At 36.0% G+C, this 21,717-nt stretch overlaps 1 protein-coding gene across 7 annotated transcripts in view; it reads right to left on the bottom strand.

Annotated features, from left to right (window-relative positions):
* The window catches only part of LOC115223193 (casein kinase I), a 121,080-nt gene that overhangs the window by 44,083 nt on the left and 55,280 nt on the right, over positions 1-21,717 (bottom strand). For all 7 annotated transcript variants that reach the window (XM_029793645.2, XM_029793644.2, XM_029793643.2 and 4 more), the window contains 2 exons: positions 16,844-16,954; positions 1,263-1,411 (listed from right to left, as the gene is read on the bottom strand). In XM_029793645.2, the coding sequence (XP_029649505.1) occupies positions 1,263-1,411; positions 16,844-16,954 (260 nt within the window). The remainder of the gene's footprint in view (positions 1-1,262; positions 1,412-16,843; positions 16,955-21,717) is intronic.

The following is a 21,717-nucleotide window of genomic DNA, read 5'->3' on the forward strand; positions in this document are numbered from 1 at the left end:
TGTGTGTGTGTGCTTGCGTACATGTTGAGAACATACAAACATTAATTTGCCTGAGATAGTCATATGCTAAACATTTTAGCATCTTGAACATTCGTAGTTGAAAGTAACTTAAGCAAGTTAAAAGTTTATTTCTCTGAATTTTTGCAAAATATCAGTTTCATAGTAAAATGTAGCATTTTCTGTTGTAAGCTGTAAGCGAATACAAAAGCCAAAACACCATTCACTATTTCCATTTCAATAATTTTATGAATAATCTGTGGCAAAGATATTAAAAATGTGCTGAATATAATAGCTGATTATTTTACATGTGATTCTAGTTGTTATGAAAACAATATTAGCACTTTTTATTATATCAGATATTAAATGACAATTATTAGCAAATAAATAATAAAAAAAACTGTTTCTTTCCGGGTAACATATTTATGTGAGAAAAAATGTCCCCACCTTTTCTGTTGCTTTACTTAGCACGACATATTCCAAATGGTATCATAATTTACAAACCAGCAGAGAATTTACCTCTCAATACACCCGATTCTTTTGATCATTTCTCTCCAATAAATATCTTAAAACTAACAACTGCAGTAATGGTTGTATTAGACTTTTAAAAAAAATTTAAATCAGAAATTTCACAAAGAGCTGAAACAAATGTCATAGAGAATGATGAGTGTATCTTTTAATTACTTCAGTCATTAGAATGTGGCCATATTGGGACACAACCTTGAAGACTTTAGTTGAGTCAATCGACCACAGAACACGTTTTTTTTTTTGTTCTTTTTAATAAAGCCTGGTACTTATTCTGTCAGCCTTTTTTACCATTTCCATTGATGGGGAAAATTACAGCAATGTCACCGCTCATAGCTGAATGATTTTCACAAATATAAAGACATAAGGGATAAACACACTTATGCATGCACATGCACACACACACACACACACACACAATTGAGAGGCTTCTCTCAGTTTCTACCTACCAAATCCACTCACAAGGCTTTGGTCAACCCAGGGTCTGCAGTCAAAGACATTTGCCCATGATACTGTAAAGTGTTATTGAATACATTCCCTACACTCTAGCTGCATTAATTAGAAATATTACAAGTGAAAAGTCTCTCTCCATCAAAAAGGATATTTTCAGAGAGCAAATAAGTTTGGTGTAAAAATTCATAACAAAAGAATAAATGAACAACACTAGTGACTAGGTTCAAATAGACATCAAAATATACAATACAAAATAATTAAAAAATTAAGGAAAATCAAATATTTACCAACTGATCTGCAAGCAAAAGCACAGTTTTTGGACTGAATTTTCTTGAACAGAAATTAAATAGATCTTCAAGACTGGGACCAAGAAGCTCCATTACCATGACATTGTAATCGCCTTCAGCACCACCCCATTTGATTGTGGGAATTCCTACTGAAAATAGTTTAAAAAAAAAAACAAAGTTCAAAATAATGCCTTTACATTTAAAATTCTGACATAAAAAAAAATAAATAAATTTAATATTCCAATTCAGTTTGAGAACTTTTTACAATAAACCAATTAACAAAGACAAAAACTATATAGCTTTTAAAATTACAAAATATGAAAAAAAATAATTTAGAGCCTCTGCTAGAATCAATCACATATGTATATATAATTGTTTCTGATATAGGCACAAGGTCTGAAAGTTGTTGGGGGGGGGGTGAATTACATCAACACCAATATTTCACATCTTATTGACCCCAAAAGGATGAAAGATAAACTCAACCCCAGCACAATTTGAACTCAGAACAAAAAGCTGGAAGAACTGCTGCTTAGCATTTTGCCCAGCATGCTACCAATTCTGCCAGGTTGCTGCCTCATCTATGACTATAGAATAAATTAACTAATTCACAATTATTATTACACAAGTAAATGATGTGATCAGAGTAAAAATTAAACATACATTTATTGCTTGTTTTTCAAACAATTTACAATTTTTGTTTTTCAAATCCTCAGTATCAATCTATTTTAACAAATCTTTTATTACAAGGAAGTAAAATATCAATTTAATTCATACTTGATAAATAAACATTTTCATAAATCTTTTATTGTGTCTGGGGAGAGTGAACACACGAATTCCCATAAAGAATCTTGCAAACCAAACACAAACAATATTCAGTTGTTATATGAGGATACAGGCAGGGCTGTGTGATTAAGGAGCTTGCTTCTCAACAATGTGGCTCTGGGGTCAGTCTCACTTTGCAGCACCTTCAACAAAGTGCCCTCCACGAAAACCCCAAGCCATCCAATGCTTAATAAAGGAATTTGGTAGACAGAAACTGCAAGAAGCCGTGTGTGTGTGTGTGTGAAGGTTAATAAACTATGCTGCACTATGGTTACAAATAGTGACGTCACTATTTGTGGCTGAGCTGATGGTCATTGACATTTCCCGTCAACAAACTGTCTGCTAGTTCTGTCATCAAGTTCCTTTGGAATAAAATCAACTCCCTTAGCTTGGAAAACAGGTAAGGGTTGGCAACCAGAAAAGCATCCAGCTGTAAAAATACTGCCTTAATTACCTCCCATCTAAACCACGGTAAAAACAAACATTTAGTGGAATAAATGGATGAACAAAGCTACAAAACCTTCCATTTGTAACTTGGTTAGCAATGTCAATCAATCAGTGATGGCTTCACAATAACATTTCTGTTTGCATTCAATAACCCATATTTTTCATAAACTACCCCCACCAATAACCCAATATTGGGGGGGGGGCAGTTTATGAGGAACCCATTGTGTATGAAACAACATTAAGGGAGCCTTTCCTTCATTGAACAAGTTTATTGATTCATTGAACTCTACAAGTGTTTTGCCAAACCAACAAAGAAGAGCGTACGGCAGCTCAAGTTGCTGGAATGTCTCTCAAATGACACAGCGAATAATGAAGTCCTGGTTGTATTAACTTAGGAAATCTAATCAAATGCTAACAGTTGGGAAGCCTTCAATCACAGAATTGACCTGGGGCTTCACAACATCAACAGTACTTTGTGTGCACATAGTTGTTTTATTGTGAAGGTTGGACAACCTTTTTCCAGAAGTGGATCACATGAGACATGACTCATCATCTGGCATGTTGCACTACTAAAAAAAGTGAAGATAATTTTCCATTAGCCATGCCATTCAGAAAGTCCCATGGGCTGCAGGTTACCCAATCTTGAGTTTCATTAGACTCCTGTAATCATTTGCTCATTCAACCTTATGTCAATTCATCATTAATAATTTTCAAGTTGATCAAGATTAGTTCCATTTTTTCCCCTTGTTAACTTTAGTCTAGTTGGTACAAAAATAAGCTTATATGAAATAGATAAATAAAAAGGTTTGATAATAAAAAAAAATTAACAGGTCAAGGCTTAATTTTTTTTTTAAATCAGCAAAAATGATCTTTTCCATTTTTCATCTGAATTTTGAAGGTAATAAAAATAATTTAATCTTTGACATCTAAGACAAAATGTAAAAAAAATAAATAAATTGACATCAAAATCCTTATTTTACATTGAATTGCTTTACTTTATGATAACATTGAAAGTATTGATCTCTGACCTTGTGACCTTTCAAATAATAAATATACAGATAAAATATGGTCTATTTAAAATAAATGTTATATTGGTTCACTGCTAAAAAAACCACTGGACTTCTGAACAAGAACCCTACCAACAGACATTGTACTCTATGCCCTTGTGGTGCATAAAAACCTTTCAGCTGAATACAATTGTAAGCAACAATCACACCTACTTCTAATTTCACTGGTCAGTGAGTGTTAACAACTGCTCTAAAACATCTGTTTTGTTAGTCATAAATAAACAAAATGAATCAAATGGACTCTTGACAAGAGTAAACTTACACAATATGTTGGAAGATAAAAAATTGTTTTAATCAAACAAATCACGAAAATTTTTAAACAGTAATTGATAGATAACCTTTGTTTCACCAATAGAAACAGTGTCAATCGGTTTCTAATGATTTTAAAAATTTTGTAGATTTTTCAGTATCAAGCTTTAGAATTTATCTTTGTACAATTGTTTTGAGCAATAAGTCTAAGCCAACAGACTCCTACATTGATTAAGACTATGACCAGAGACTGGGACCTTTGGAAGTATGCTGTGCATGGGAAGACCCGGCAGGACAAGTGAGACCATAACCCGTGGCCTCTATCTGGGACGTAGCCAGCCCACTTATGCATACCTTTTCTTCTTGTGACACAAACCCTACTTGTGAAGACCTGTTGAGGCAAGTAAAAATCAAAATCGATCAACATCAATGGAAGTTGTAGCTGTGATACCAGTGCCGGTGGCACGTAAGAGAACCGTCCGAACGTGGCCGTTGCCAGCGCCGCCCCAACTGGCCTCCATGCCGGTGGCACGTAAAAAGCACCATCTGATTGTGGCTGTTGCCAGCCTCGTCTGGCCCCCGTGCCGGTGGCACGTAAAAAGCACCATCCGATCGGGGCCGTTTGCCAGCCTCGTCTGGCACCTGTGCAGGGGGCACGTAAAAAGCACCCACTACACTCACGGAGTGGTTGGCATTAGGAAGGGCATCCAGCCTTCTGGCTTCCCAGACCCCAGTTGAACCGTCATGATGATGACGATGATGTCCTGCACTGTGGAACAAAGTCAAGATGCACTTTACTGCCTCCCCAACATCATATTCTGTAGAGTGGAACTTCAGTGCAGTTACCCAGACTCTTTCTAAGCAAAGAAACAGACTGAAAATTACTGAATGTGGGATTTGAGACTACTTCTTAGTACCTTTCAGCCTGATACTGAGAAGCTCATATCCCAGCACAATATACATACATCACCTTAAGAATATGGAGGAAGGAAAAAGACATAGGTGAAATGTAAATTTATTCTTTCATATAGTAAAAAACAAAAAGAGTTAACTATCTTTTATTTGCTTCAGTCATTAGACTGCAGCCATGCTGGGGCATCGCCTTGAATAACTTTTAGTCAAGTGAATCGAACCCCAGTGCTTAATTTTTTTGCTAAGCCTGGTACTTAATTTATAAGTCTCTTTTGCCGGACTACTAAGTTATGTGGACATAAACATACCAACACTGGTTGTCAAGTGTTGGTGGGGACAGACACACACGCACACACACACGTATATACAACAAGCTTCTTTCAGTTCCTGCCTACCAAATTTACTCACAAGGCTATAGTAGAAGACACTTGCCCAAGGTGCCACACAGTGGGATTGAACCTGGAACAGTGAGGTTAGGAAGCAAGCTTCTGACAACACAGCTTTGCCCGTGCTTAGCTTTTATATGTGAAACATAGTTGTTTTGAATTTGCAGTAGAAAGAGGTCTCTGTTTGTGGTGGTGGGCATGTAGGAAGGCGCTAGGAATGTGACCCGAGAGCCAAAGGAGAGACAGTTCAATAAGGTTCGGAAACAACTGGTTCAGTCAAACAAATCGATCCCAGAACTTACTTCTTTACTAAACCTGGTACTTTTTTCTAATGGTAGCTTTTTGTCAAACTGCTAAGTTACAGATATATAAACATACTAACACAAAGAGACACACACAGATATATATATACATATACAATGGGTTTCTTTCAGTTTCTGCCTACCAAATCCACCCACAAGTATTTGGCTGGCCCAGAAAACACTTGGCCAAGGTGCCACACAGTGTGATTGAACTTAGAACTATGTAGCTTTTGTTATACAACCAGGCCTGCACTTAGTCACACCTGTGTGTGTGTGTGTGTGTGTGGTGTGTGTGTGTGTGTGTGTGTGTGTGTGTGTATGTGTATGTGTGTGTATGTGTGTATTCTAAAACTTAATCCAAATTTTTTTTATTAAAAGGAAGATAAAACAAGGAGAAAGAGGCTACGATAAAATCTGTTGGAATCACTGCTACATTGAAATACACAATTACATGTAACCACCTGAATAACCCTGAACTGTGAACAAAGCCATTGCTGAAGTGTAAAGATTGAACAAGGGGAATATTACACTGCTTTTAGATGACAAATTCATAGCAGTGAAAGTGATAGCAGGTATTGATGTTTAGCATAACAAACAAGTTTTACAGGACTGTATTTCAAAGACTAGCTGACTAAACAGTTGATGACTAATGGATCAGTACAACTAGTATGTTTTATTGCAACATAAAAAAAAAAACTAAAAAAAAAAATCAAGAATCAGACACAGTAAAAATAATAACAGAAAGATATATTCTTATGATAACAAAGAACCGTTTCAAAGATTTAGAAATATCTTAAGTAGAGTGTGTCAACTGTTTAAAAATAGAATAAAATGCTTAATAGTTTATCACTGATCAGGAAGTAAAAGTACAATTATAAAATTTTTTTTTTTTTTTTGAAATGATGATAATATAGCTAATTACATGATAATACGAGGTCTGATCAATAAATATCCGGACGGTTGCCATAATAACGAAACTAAAGCACACAGGGTGAAGCCACTTGGCACAGATTGGCCTTGAACTCTGCTGTGCATGCGCACTAATGATTCACATTCTAGCTCACTTCCGCTGCTTACAGCAGTGCTTGGAAGGAAGGTGTGTAATCATCACACTGACCATGACAGAGAAAGTTGTCATGGCGATACCTGCTCAGAGGCCTATGCAAAGTTGCAGAAAGTGGATGGAGAGGAGTGTATGAGCCACGCACAAGTGTAGGAGTGGTCAGACGTTTCTAAGATGGCTGAAAAAAATATCGATAATGACGAATTTTCTGGGAGACCCACAACCAGTAGAACTGAGGAAAACATCAGATATGCATGCAGCTTTGAGGGGAAATTGTCAAATCACCATCCATGAGTTATCAAAGGATGTGCAGATTAGTTATGGTTCAGTTCAGTCCATTATCACTGAAGATTTGAATATGAGACATGTCTGCCAAGTTTGTGTCAAAACTGCTTCCAGCTGACCAAAAAGACACTCGGGTTTCAGTGGCACAAGATCTTGATTCTGTTGAGAACGATGAAAACTTTGCATAGGTCTCTGAGCAGATATCGCCAAGCTTTTGGCGAAATTTGATGCAGATTCTCTGCTCAACTTTCTGTGTCATGGTCACTGTGACAATCACACACTACACACCTTCCTTCCAAGCACTGCTGTAAACAGCAGAAATGAGCTAAAACATTAACATTTAGTGCACATGCACTACAGAGAGGTCAAGGTCAATCTGTGCCAAGTAGCTTCAGTCTGCGTGCTTTAGCTTCGTCACTATAGCAACGGTCCAGATACTTATTGATCAGACCACGTACACTGGGAAAAAAAAAAAAAAAGTACAACTAAAACCCTATCCCCATCAGTGTTTAACAGTGATACACAGTGCTATATGGACCTCAACTTACAAAAAATTAAATTGGTACATTTAATATTAAGCAGAAAAGACAATTAAACCAAGTTGATTTTAATGTCTAAATTACCAATCATTAAAAACTTTAAAATCTGAACCATTCCAAGCACTTGGAAATAATCATAAAGCAACATTAAATATATATTAAAATGTCGTATATCTCAAGCTGTTACACTTGAACATCTCATTTATCTATTAAAAATTAAAAAAAACAAAACCAACTGACATAAATCTATTTCTAAATTGCTGGCACAACTAAATAGGTCTAAAAAAAAAAAGAAAAAAAGAGTTAGCTTGATTAAGAAGAAAAAGAAACGCAATTCAAAATAAATTTGGAGTTAAAGTTCTAACAGAACAGTTGATGTGAAATTTCAATATTCCTAAGATATGAGACAAGATTTATACTAATATAAAGACAATAGCATCTAAAACAATCATTAAGATTCATAAACATTATAGAGAAATACTTGACTCAGGCAAAGGCAGAATAGACACAAGGTTGAGGTATTTGACAACTAGGTGCAAGGTTCATTGTTCCAATATTAATTTAGCCAAGAGAAATAATAATAATAATAACAACAATGACAACAATAATAATAATCTTTTCTATTCTAAGCACAGGCCTGAAATTTTGGGGGAGGGGGCCAGTTGATTAGATCGACCCCAGTACACAATGAAATGCCGCTAAGCATTTTGCCCGGCGTGCTAACGTTTCTGCCAGCTCGCTCCTTTAGGAAGTATAATATTCCTTTCTACTATAGACACAAGGCCTGAAATTTCAGGGGAGGGGATAAGTTGATTACATCGACTCCCAGTGTTCAACTGGTACTTTTTTTATCGACCCCAAAAGGATGAAAGGCAAAGTCGACCTTGGTGGAATTTGAACTCAGAACATAAAGACAGCCGAAATACTGGTAAGCATTTTGCCCAGCGTGCTAATGATTCTAATAATAATCTTTTCTATTGTAGGTATAAGGCCTGAAACTTTCGGGGAGGGGACTAGTCAATTACTTGACCCCAGTGTTTCACTGGTACTTATTTTATCAACCCTGAAAGGATGAAAGGCAAAGTCAACCCCAGCAGAAATTGAACTCACAATGTAAAGACGGACGAAATACCTACCACTAAGCATTTTGCCCAGCAATTTTGGCAGCTACAACAACAGCAGCAGCAACAATAATCCTGTCTACTATAGGAACAAGGCTGGAAATTTTGAAAGAGAGAGAGTCAACTATATTGACCCCAATGATCAACTGGTACTTATTTTATCAACCCTGAAAAGGATGAAAGACCAAGTCAACCTTGGGGAATTTGAGCTCAGAGCATGAAGATGGAAGAAATGCAGTAAAGCATTCTGTCTGGCATGCTGACAGTTCTGCCACCTCAATACCTTCATGACAATAATAAAAGACTGTCTTAATTCAAGAAAAGCTGTAACACAATAATGAGATCAATCAATATAAATGCATGTTGAGGATTTAATTTGGAAGTGAAAGTGCAACTGCAAAACAAAGAATTCCAGGTATGTGAACCGGACACTGATCCTGTAGTTTTCCATTTATTCAAGAGGGAGCTAAATAAGGATGTCACTCCTTAAACCACAAAACAATCTACTCCAGAGATCTGTTATTAACCCTCTTTGACAACAAATCATCTCAAAATACCTGTAGTTCTACAACAGAACAATCTCCCTTTTAAACTGTTTATATTTCAGTCAAAGCCTTCTATTATAATTATTACAAAACTATAAAAAAATTACTTTACTAAATACTTTCAAATTTTTGATTATTTGCAATAATAACTGAAACAGTGTATAAGTAGTAAGGCCATGAAAGCTACATAAATAAAATATATTTAATCTGTACAGGATAGATAGATTCACAACAAAGTATGAAAGAATATGAAAAAGGAAGTGATAACAATGTTTCCAAGAACATCAGAAATAATTTAAACAATAATTCTAAAGTCAGAGAGAAGAGTAAAAATTGCACAGAACAACATTCATTAATCATCATTTTTATGCTTGCATTTCCATGCCAAGATGGGATGGATGTGTTGAAACCAGTATTCTTCAGCTGGATGCACTTGGATATTGAGCCTGACTTCTTTATACGAACCTCTGAACTGAGTAATTTTGTTTACGTAGGACACAAACATTGTTACTGATTGGTGTCAATGAAAAGATGTAGAAAAACAAATACACACAAATGCAAAGGGCTTGCTTAGAGTTTTCTTCTACCAATCTCCACACACAAGATCTTGGTAATCTAAGGATACAGTAGAAGACACTAGTCAAAATACCACACAGTGGTACTAAACCTGAAAGTACATGGTTGCAATGCCAACTTTTTAACTGAACAGTCTTGCCATATTAGAAAAAATGAAAAGCAATGACCGTCAAGTTCAGAGTCTACAACTACTAAACACATGACCAAGGATTGAAACCTTTTACTATGGCAGCACAACAGATAATTTCAGCCTTAATTTTCTTGTCTGACATGACTTCTCTTTCACTTCACAATAGTAAAAAGGAAATCAACTATGGTAATAATAGGCAAATTTCACAAGTATTACCAAAAATCATAATAACCAAAAATATAATTGGAGTGGTTATTTTACAGTTAGATGGCCTTCCCCCACAACTGGCAACTTAACGATTCCCACTGCTTAATTTAGACATTGTAATATTTCACATCTTTAAATTAAGTCACTGAAAAATGATCTCATGCATCAAACCACATGCATCTTGAGCTTTTGAGGATCCTGTGGGCAATTACTCCTCTTCAGGCAAGGTGTGTGTGCTCAAACTCATCATTCGAGTTTCATTCAGCTGCATATAAAACATATTTTGCAAAAGTACACATACAATATACATGTTTGCTAATTGTAACTACCTCTAGTATTATCAAACAGAATAGATTCCAAAAGACAACAGGTAAAAATTAACACAAATCATTAAGAGAGACCAGAGAAGAAAAACAAACAAAAACCAATCGCCGTAACAGTAAGGTTTGTCCAATCAAATGGCAGGATCTCAGTACTGTATTCAATGAAAGAAATTTTAATGAAAAATACATTAGGATTTCTTGCAGACTGGTGAAAAACAATAATTGTAAATGCACGAGATATAAGTAGAGCTATTAGAGATGCGGGTAGCAAGGGAAGGTTTGAAAGAAAAACTGTGGTTAACACAAATGGCTTACAAGAAAACAAAGATAAATTCTGCTAGTTAGAATGTAGTATATATAGAGTCACTAGGATAAAAACGGACTGGGACAGAGTCCAGAGAACTGTTACTTCCAATGGTATTGAAAGGTTTTGCTGTGTGTAAGAAAGGCAGACGATATATAAGACATCATATAACAGTGAAATATGTATGGATGCTGAACACAGAAGACCAACAATGAGTGGGGAAACGAAAAAAGATAACATATGATCCATTGAATGTGCAAGGCTGGATACAAATAAATTAAAGCAGCTTGGTACCTGAGCAATTAGCAATGTACTCGTTAAGCTAGCCAGCTTGGCCAGTGTGTGTGTGTGTGTTTAACACTTTAGCATTTAAACTAGACCTATCTGGCCTCTCATACCTACCCTACAATGTCCCTGTAAATAGAAACAATATATATGAAATCTTGAAGCTAATATGAATAAAATAAGCATTACATTTGAGAGAGTTATCTGAATGCTGCAGGGTTAATGTAATGCTACATGCTGAACGAAATAGCTAAGAGACAACTGGGTCCTTCCTTTGAACCATTTGTTCTTCAGTCCCACCATCAAACATAAGTTACAAGGCAACTTCACTAGTGCTGGTCAAAAAATAAAAGAAAACAAATGCAGCAGACACTGTAAAGTGGTCGGCATTAGGAAGGGCATCAAGCCATTGAAACTGCCAAAACTGAGACACTGAGGAAAGATGTCTTCTGACCCATTGGATCCAATCAAACCATGCCTCCTGCATGGAAGACTCATGTAAAATGATATCTTTTGCTTTTGACTGGTGACAAGAGGGGTCAAGTACAGCCATCAAAACCATGCAACAACATTAAATAGAATTATGGCAAAACCAAAATTCTAACAGAAAAAAAAAAAAAGTTCCTGACATCAGGAGATAGTTCACTAAAATTTCATGAAAACAACATAGACTAATGTATAACTATAGTTACAGAGCAATTATATAAAATCCAGATTATTTGAAAATCATTGAGTTTTATCTCATGATCAACCAAAAGGAATTTCAAAATTTATTTTTAGTAAGACAGATCACACGTTTTAAAATTATCTGCTACCCCAACCAAATCTTATTTGAAATATTATTTCATATTCCATCACAATCAATGATTGGTAACAATTACGACTATAATATGATACCATATCAGCCACTACTTCACACAATATTCATATAATGTAAAGAAATTTTACAAAACCTAATATTTTAGCTGATTCTACAGAATCTAATATTTTAGCAGATAATGGAAAAAGAACTTAGCTGGTCTTCTCCGATTTATATTACAGAAAATACTCCATGGTATTTAGTTACATCCCTTTAAATGTGAGTCAAATGCCAGTTGGGTCAGCTTTACTGGTCATCCTACAAAGGCCAGTAAATTGAAGTACCAGTTAATTACTGGTGATAATTTTAATGGCTCTTCTCTTCCATTAAAAGTTTTGACCAAGTGCCATAAAGGAAGATAGTACCTTTACCTCCTATAGGATAAAACTAGGGCCCAGAGACAAAACACTTGCAATGAAACATAAAAGTGCAAGCCACAACAGAAGAAAGTCTATCTTATCGGCCTTGCAAAGTATAGAAATCTCATCAAATGGCCAAGGATTCAATTTCACATCATTTCAATGACATTTCTTTATAAGTCACAATGGATCTAATTATTAGGCATTTCTACAAACTTCTCTGCATGTTATGGAGGTGGGTTGAAAAGTTCATAAGGAGTGATGCGAGAGCTGTGAAATCTTGCAGGCATTCATTTCAACTCTTCTTCCTAACAACTGCATTGTTTCTTTCCAGGTAAGCTGACATCTGACTGTTCAAAGAAGACTTCAAAAGTAACTAGTTGCGACTCCTCTTGAAAACAGACAAAATTTGGCATATCATTAAGTACCTGTGGAAAGAGGGTTTAGCCCCCAAGGATATTCATGCTGACATGATTACTATATAAGAGGATGATGCTCCAGCTTTATCAACAGTGCAAAAGTGAGCAGCTGAATTTAGGAAGGGAATGACCCAGCATCTGGACATCCTGCGACTGCCAACACTGAGGAAAACACTTATTGTTTTCACCACATGGTGATGGATGACAGGCGATTGACAATAAATCAAACAGCCAATGCATATGCGGTGAGAGAGTTGAGAATATTCTGCACAATGAACTTGGCAAGACAAAGGTCTCTGCTCAGTGAGTGCAATGTCTTCGAATACCTGATCAAAAGGGCACCAGGCTGATCACATCATGGGAAAACCTAACATTGCTTGAGGCAGATCCAGCTCGTTTCCTTTAACATTTCCTGACCAAGGATGAGTGTTGTGTTCATCACTTTGAACCAGAAACAAAGAGGCAATCCATGCAGAGGAGACACTCCTCTTTACCTGCTCCAAAGAAAGCCATAGTCGTTTCATCTGCAGGGAAGGAGATGGCCTCAGTTTTTTTGGGATTCAAAAGACATTGTTTCTTGAATGTCTTCAAAAGGGTAAACCATCAACGGAGAGAGCTATGCCAACATGCCAAGGCAGTTACAAAAGGATATTAACACCAAACACCTAGGACAACTGATGGAAGGGATCTTGTCTCATCAGGATGATGGTCCAGTATAAAAGTCCTTGTTTCAATGACTGCCGTGCATAACTGGCTTTGAGCTGGTTGATCATTCTCCTGATTTGGCCCCATCTGATTATCACCTGTTCTCCACATCATACCTGCCGTTGATGGCTTTTTTGACCAACAGGATGAAAGCTTTGTCACCTATGGGATCCAAGCACTGCAACACCAATGGAAGAAGTATGTGGACCACAAGGGAGACTATGTTGAAAATAAACCTCATTAACCAAGAAATTGTACACCTAAACAAAGACAAGTCAATTGTCATGTTTATCTAGACATTGTTGTCTATAATATATTTCTTTTTCTACTATATATATATCAAATTAAATAAATAAAAAAATTATTTTAAACATAATTGGCGTTAGGAAGGGTATCCAGCTGTAGAAACATTGCCAGATAAGACCGGAGCCTGGTGCAGCCTTCTGGCTTCCCAGATCCCCGGTCGAACCGTCCAACACATGCTAGCATGGAGAACGGACGTTAAACGATGATGATGATGATGTCAAAATAAATAACTGAAATATTTACAGTAGATCAAGATGGAAGCAGAAATTCCAGTCTCTAAAGACTCCATACCCTGACAGTTTCTGACAATTCCTTATTCAGGAATACTTTTTGACTGAGGAAGAGGGGGCGCCATATGACTTCCTTATGAACCAATTAAGTTAGACACAGATACAATCTTTTTTTTAAATTTTTTTTTTAAATGGAAATTAGTGGAAATAATTTGAGAAAACTTATCACAGACATGCCTTAAAGCAGAGATATGTTACCAGTTTATAATTTCTGCGTTTGCATACACTTGATCATTTTTCTCATCTAGCTGTGATAACAGTTCTCTTCTTCAAATTCACTTACAAAGTATTGATTGCCAAGGAGCTATAGTGGAGAACACTTCTCCAAGGGGCATTGCAATGGGTCTAAACATGAAACCATGCAGCCATAACTAGCTAGCCAGAATTACCTAAAACAGTATATATATATATATATATATATATATATATATATATATATATTGGTGTTAGGAAGGGCATCCAGTCATAGAAACCATGCCAAAACAGACATGGAGTCTGAACAGCCCTCCAGCTGGTCAGCTCCTGTCAAACTGTCCAACCTACGCCAGCATGGAAAACAGACATTTGTTGATGATGATGGCGACATGTGGTTCCCCCCCAGAATAAACCACCTACTTTTAGGAATATTAATAGCTAATATTAAATGTAGCACCATTCTGCATTGATCTATTTCTGATATTAATAGCTTCACCTTGTCAAGTGTCAACTGTTGCATTATTTTAAACATGAACAGGTTATATATACTCCAATTGTGTAGACAAGGTCTTCTCTTTTACAAGAAAACTCTTCCATAAGCCTATATATAACCTCTGAAACGCTCAACAGGGGACCAACTTTAACTTATTAGCTCTACTTCTGTCTGTTATAAAGTACTGATAAGTTTTTAAATACCAATCAAATTCTGAATTTTACATGTCATTTCATAGATATTGATAAACTAGTGATAAAAATCTTTCAGTACAAGTCGTCTTAATACTGCAGCATCTTTTCCCTGCTGCTACAGCTAACTTCCCTATTGTGCTTCAATTTGGTCCAATAATCATCAAATTTATTTTTCAATAATACAACAAACTGGCAGAACCATTAGAGTGCCAGAAAAGGGCTTTCCAGCTCTTTACAATATAAGTTCAAATCTTGCAAAGTTTAACTTAGCCTTTAATCCTTTCAGGTCAATGGTATTGGGGGTCGATGGAATTGGGTTGTCCCTTGTCCTCAAACAGCTAGTCTTATGCCAAAATTAGAAACAAAATGACTTCTGTCATCTACTGGTATCAGGTAAGATGACAGCATCTTTCTGTGCTTCTATTCAATACCACATTACTTGGGAGACAATTTATGCATTCACTACTAAGTACTTAGTTATACTTTAATGTCTGCATTCCACATAGGAGCACTCCGTCGGTTACGACGACGAGGGTCCCAGCTGATACGATCAACAGAACAGCCTGCTCATGAAATGAACGTGCAAGTGACTGAGCAATCCACAGACACGTGTACCCCTAACGAAGTTCTCAGGGAGATTCAGCATCACACAGAATGTGACAAGGCTGACCCTTTGAAATACAGGTACAACTCATTTTTGCCAGCTGAGTGGACGGGAGCAACGTGAAATAAAGTGTCTTGCTCAAGGACACAACGCGTCACCGGGAATTGAACTCACAACCTTACAATCGTGAGCCGAATGCCCTAACCACTAAGCCACACACCTTCACATACATCAGATTGAACTGTCATTGAATGTACATTTTTTAAATGCAATTTCTAGTGTATATCTTATAATACACACTCTACAAACTATAGACTAGATCAAATTTAATGACATGTATGAAATATGCTTGTCATTCTCAAGGTAACAACAACAAAAAAAACTTTTTTTAAATTAATTAAACTTCCCATGGAAAACATTCTATATTTCTACCTATATCAAACTCAAAACACATTATTGTTGGCTCCACTCCAAAAGCTGCTTTCCAGAAACAATACCAGCAGCCCTTCTTCTTGCCTTGTCTTGAGACAGCATTCACCCAGGGTGGGTTGAGCTGGCTTCATTCATCTCCAATGCTGCATCTCTCACAAACGCCGGCCAGGCCTGGCGATTTGAGGCTAACGACCGCGTGATCTCCAACCACTCCCTATTCCAGCAGTGAATGCTGTAGACATGGGGGCCTAGGTTGGGTTCCAGATCAGCCTTGACTGTCATTAGCCAGGTTTTTCATTGTCCACCACATCGTTTTCGTCAACCCTGAAGGGGAGCTGGGGCAATTGCTTCGTAGATGAATTCTCCTGGTTGACGACGGAGAGCATGATCCAGCCAACGCAGACGTCTCGTTAGGATGACTTGTCGGAGGGAAGTGATTTTACACTGGTGTTACACCGAATTGTTGGAGACAAAGTAATGCCATCGGACACGAAGGATGCAGCGTAGACAGAGGTGATCGAAGGATTCTAGTCGCTTAATATCTTCCACCCTCATCGGCCATAAAGGAGAATCGTTCAAACTAGTGCTTGGTAGATCCGTACTTTGGTGGTGCGTCGAATCTCAGATCTTGACCAGAGTCGTGCAGTGAGTCTGTTGAAGGCTTGGCGAGCATGGTCGATTCGTGTTTTAATGTCAGCCTCACCTTGACCTGTGACCAGCAGCCCTTATTTACTCACAGTCAGCTACAATCACCAGTCAGGATATTAGATCCCTATTACATCTTTTAATTGGATGACATACACAAATTAGATTTCCTGTCTATATTTTAAACATGGTCACACCCTATTATCTTAAGGAATAAAGGATGCAATGGATAATGTAGTCCAAGACATACTGCATGTGAAAATATGACAGGATGGCCATTGCTGAAACACTTTTAATTAACAGTAATAATATACCTATTTCTCTGGTGATGTTGTCTTTTGAATAATTTTAGTTTTATCTTTGGTCCCAATCACCTGAGATCTGTTCTTGGTAACCACTTTCACAATACAAGAATTATCAGCTTACTATAGAGATCAAACAGTCCAAATACCAGAATGTTTGTGTGTGTGTGTGTAAAATATTCAACAATGTATGAAATGACAGAATCTCCTCTTACCTCCACCTTGCATCATTTTGTAGATTTTGCTTTCTATGTGTAGCTGTGGGTGTTTTGTCTTCACACATTCTAATTTGATTGCCACTTCCTCACCATTAGATATATCAGTACCTTTAAGAGAAAAACAAAACAGAAATAGATTTTGGAATTACATTAAAATAATACTGAATACAAAGGGAAAAGTTTATATTTTAAGGGAAGAAGGGAGAACTAGTTTTACTTTTCAAATCGTTTAAGCAGCAGTGCACCCCCCCCCCCAATCATTACCGTTACTGAAGAAGAAATACTAGAAACCAACAACACTAGTGATGGGGTGTTTGTATCTGCACAAAGAAAACAGTTAAAATTTGTAAAGTAAAATAAATTTGTTGTGCAATGCAAAGAAGAAATGAATTAGGACAGGAAGGAGAGGAACAAACTTTCACTGAAATGAGTTGTTTCACTGATATTAAACTTGAAAGGTAAAGAATCTTCTTATTCTACCATGCATCACACAACAACAACAAGTGACAGAATAAAGACATAAAAAAAAACTAAGAGAACTTTCAATTGAGTGAACTGTTTTGAAAAATCCATATAAAAATAACAAAATAACTACACCAAACTATAAAGCATCTAATAAGACAAAGCCATCTCAAAACCTTGATTATCTTCAATAAACATGCACAAAAATTACTGCTTTAGCCCTAGGACTAGGTTAAAAATAAAACCTGCTGTTAAGCCATCCAGTTATATCTACTCACAATGACCCCCCCCCTTACCTTACTGAAGTGATGCAGGAAGAAAACAACGTGGGTTGCATTTGAAAGAAAAACAGTAAACATAAACTCTTGGTCGAGTTATCAGACATAATGAGAGGGTTCCCTATGCATGAGAAAATAGAAGATGGGGAAAGGTGGTGGTGTACGTTTGATCAGAGCTGATTTAAGGTTAAGCAACAACCTTGCTAACAGAACAAACTTAAAAACGGTTTCTCAGACTTGTCCTGTCTTCATACTGCTTGCTTAGTTTAGAGCGTTTGTTATGAACCGAGGGAAAATATGCTTTCCAAGAAAATGGCCACATCAGGTTTGAGAAAGTTCTGCAGATATCACAGCCTCACCAAAGAAAACATGAGAAACTTCCCTTCAAAAATGAGCTTCTAGTATCACCTGCCTGGAGGTTTAGACCTAAACCAGACTATTAAGCAATTAAAACTTTTGTTAATAATAATTTGCCCAATCATACTGCCTGTTGTTACCTAATCATATCTCTGCAATTTGTAGGTGCCAGGCAGAGTTTAAGATTAGGGGGAAAAAAAACCCCAGCACCCGAATGTATGATTTGATTGCTCCCAATTGATCTACAAAAGCCGTAGCGTGAGCCTACCTTCTCTGCATATCCTAAAAGGAAATCTGTACTAGATTACCCTTTTCAAAATAGAAGGTAAAAGCCAAACGCTTTGCTAAATAAAACAATTATAGATTTTGAAGAAAGGATTTCAGATATCTGTTAAAATACACAGTTAAAGAAAAAGAGAGAGAAAAAAAAAAAGAAAACTCAAACTGACTACTAGGGTGGAAATTATTGATGACGTTTGTATACTTGAGAAGCGTATAATCTTAATATTGTGAGTAAAGCCCTTTACCAAAGTTCCTTATTCCACTGAAAAGCTTTGCTCAAAACAGTGTGATTCTTGTCTCCTCCCCACAACAAACAAACCGATCCAAATTTAGGAACTTTACAGTTTTCCTCCAGTATTTGCTCACTTCTTTACTTTATGAAAATTATAACAATTAAAATAAATTAATTTCACACATATTCATCAAAAATAGAGAATCTTTAAAATCATTTTCATACTATAACCTGCTACATGAAAATAATAATCATCATCATCATTTAACGTCCACTTTTCTATGTTTGCATAGGTAGGACAGAGTTTATTGGAAGTAGATTTCTTGAGCTGGATGCCCTTGCTGTCACCAACCCTCACTTGTTTCCAAGCAAAGTCATATTTCCCCTCCAGGGCCAGACATGGTCTCAAGGAATGTTGGAAATGAATGACACACATTTACAACTAAATTGAAATATCAAAACAAAGAAGCACAAACAGACAGACAGACACTCACAAATATGCACATATTCATATATATACATACAACCAGGGTTTTTTTCAGTTTCCTTCAACTAAATCCACTCATAAAGAGCTTTGGTTGGCCTAGGGCTATAATAGAAAACACTTGCCCAAGATGCCATGCAGAGAGACTGAACCCAGAACCATATGGTTAGGAAGCAAACTTCTTACAGAACAGCCATGCCTACACCATAATGTGTAACAATATTAAACTCCTGGGTTTGCCTTAAAAATAAATTTTAAAAACTGCAGTTTTCTTTCTTTTACTTCTAATAAAAAGAAGCATCCAGAGCATTACATCAGTAATAATGTTCAGAGTAATGAACATTCAGAAATCTTTTATTTACAGTAGTTTAATCACTAACCAACACAGTGGGTCTGATTGTTTCACTTAAGAGTTTCATTTAAGTCAAACCCAATGCACCTTTGTCCGAACATGTTTTTTTTTTGCCAAAGCATACTCATTTAAAAGACTCATTTACACATAATCCTTCATCAGAGGAACAACACAACAAAAACTCTATGTCCATACTTAAACAAAACTGCACAATACATATAGTTAAAAGAAAATCTAAATGAGTCATTAGTATTCTTCGTATTCTCTTCTAACTGGTGCAAAACCATTCAAAGACGGTTTTTGTAAGATTGGCTTTTGTGAGGAATTAAAATCACTTGAAAAGTATCACATTTTTAGTATCTATTATTCCATAGAAATTAGATAACCTACAAGGCAAATGTAAAAAGGTCCTGGTTTTCTAATGGCAACCAAGAAAGATCAACAAAATTATCTTATGCAACTATTTTCAATGCTCTACTATCTAACCTTTTAGCTTAAGTTCTAAGAACAAACCTTTTGAGTTGAACCTATCTGACACTGCCTCTTGTTCTTTTATAAAAAAAACTACCTATTTTAAAGTATTCCTATTAAAACCAAAACCTTCCAATTAAAATTGTTTAAAACAGCAGCTTCATAAATGAGTTTACTCAATTTCTCTAAATTCCTGATTATTTAAAATAAAAAAAAAACCCAAAGCATTTCAACAATATATTTCCTTACAGTCACAAATGGATTCTGACTGCCCTACCAACCTCATATAAATCTCATGATTTGGTTTCATCACATCTAAAACATTTTTTTTTTACCCTAGTTACTTTTGGCTTGTCAGAACTATCCTTCAACTTATACACAACCTATCCCTCATTACTAAATACCAGTACTCGCATTTTATAGCAAGCACCATACTGCCAACAATTAACAGATTTCATAGAGTGAGATTCCATTAGTCGACATAAGCTTCTCCCTCAACTGCTGCTGCTGCTACCGACAACTGATTAACCAAAGAAAGAGTTATCAACTTAGTATTATTCTATGTTTACACTACTTTTAATTTAATAAATGGTTCTCCATCGGATTCCTGGAGTGCTACTTAACAGTGAAGACTAGGTCCAAAACAATCTTAATAGCAGTAGTACAAGAGAATAATAGAATTCTATAACTGGGGATACTTCATGCTACAGACATGAAAAAGAAAAAAAAAGTATTCCACTTGATGCCAGAAAAAGATTGCAAATAAAATACGGGATTTTAATGTCTATTTTATGAGCAACAAGAGTCATATGGGGCCAGGGTTGAAGTGACGAAAGGATCTTGTTAACTAATCAAAAACTAACTTGTGACTTGATTCTTTTAATAAGCCCCAATTCATATACAGGGGTAATATGAGATTTAAGGACAGCTAGAGTGTCTATTGGAGAAAACCTTCAATCAAAGCTGACTTTGGTGACCCTGTAAAACAGCCACATACTGAAGTTTTTTCCTGACATATTACAGTGCTGGTATACCACTGCCTTCTGGAATTCAATTTTCTTTTTTTACTTAAGTTACTAAGTGAACTTATCTATTTACAGTAAAGTGGACAGGGTCATACTGTGCAATTGTGTCATCACAACACTCCCAGCAGCCTGTCAGGCAGACCTTCCACTGTTACCATCTAACAAACTTTGGTCTATTTACAAACATGTGGCTGACAATTCACAGCTGAAGTAAATCAGACAGGATTTCAATTAAGAAACATGATTTCTGTGATTCATACTTTAATGATTCAAAATTATAAATAATGAGCAGAAAATAAAATCAGTGTTGAAATCGTTAAACCAGACGTAACATGTAATTTACATTATAGCTACATTGCACATATTTAACACTAAATTAATTTACAGTAAATTACATAATTAATTAAGTTTAGAACTTCTGGGTGGAAAAGAATGAAGGAATGGTATGTGAATTTAAATCTTGGAATTGATAAGCATCTTGAATTTCTGGAAATCAGTTCTAAAAGCAGAAATGTTAACAGAGATACTTGCAGAATAGTAAATGAACTAGATGTAAGCAAGATAAAACTTATATTTAACCAAAATCACATATCATACACAAGAGTTTTCTATTTAGTAGGGCTGTGGAGTTGGTACATAAAACATTTAACTGATTCCTCAATTTATGGTGCCATTGACCAACTGCTCTTTTTGTAATTCAACTAATGTGTTTCTTACATTAACTGAAAGCACACAACATACAGTCACTGTAAGCCAAATTGTTGTGGATTTTTTTAAATTTTAAAGTGACAAACAAAAAGATAAACTAACAAAATTTTAAAGAAAAAGAGGATGTCTTCATGAAAAAGTCATAAAGTAAAAGAATATAAAAGAATTACACTACAAAAATGTTTATTAAAGAAAATCAGAAACATTTTTTTTTACTGTT

Source organism: Octopus sinensis, linkage group LG22 (assembly GCF_006345805.1).
Source record: "Octopus sinensis linkage group LG22, ASM634580v1, whole genome shotgun sequence".
NCBI classification, from domain to species: Eukaryota; Metazoa; Mollusca; class Cephalopoda; order Octopoda; family Octopodidae; genus Octopus; species Octopus sinensis.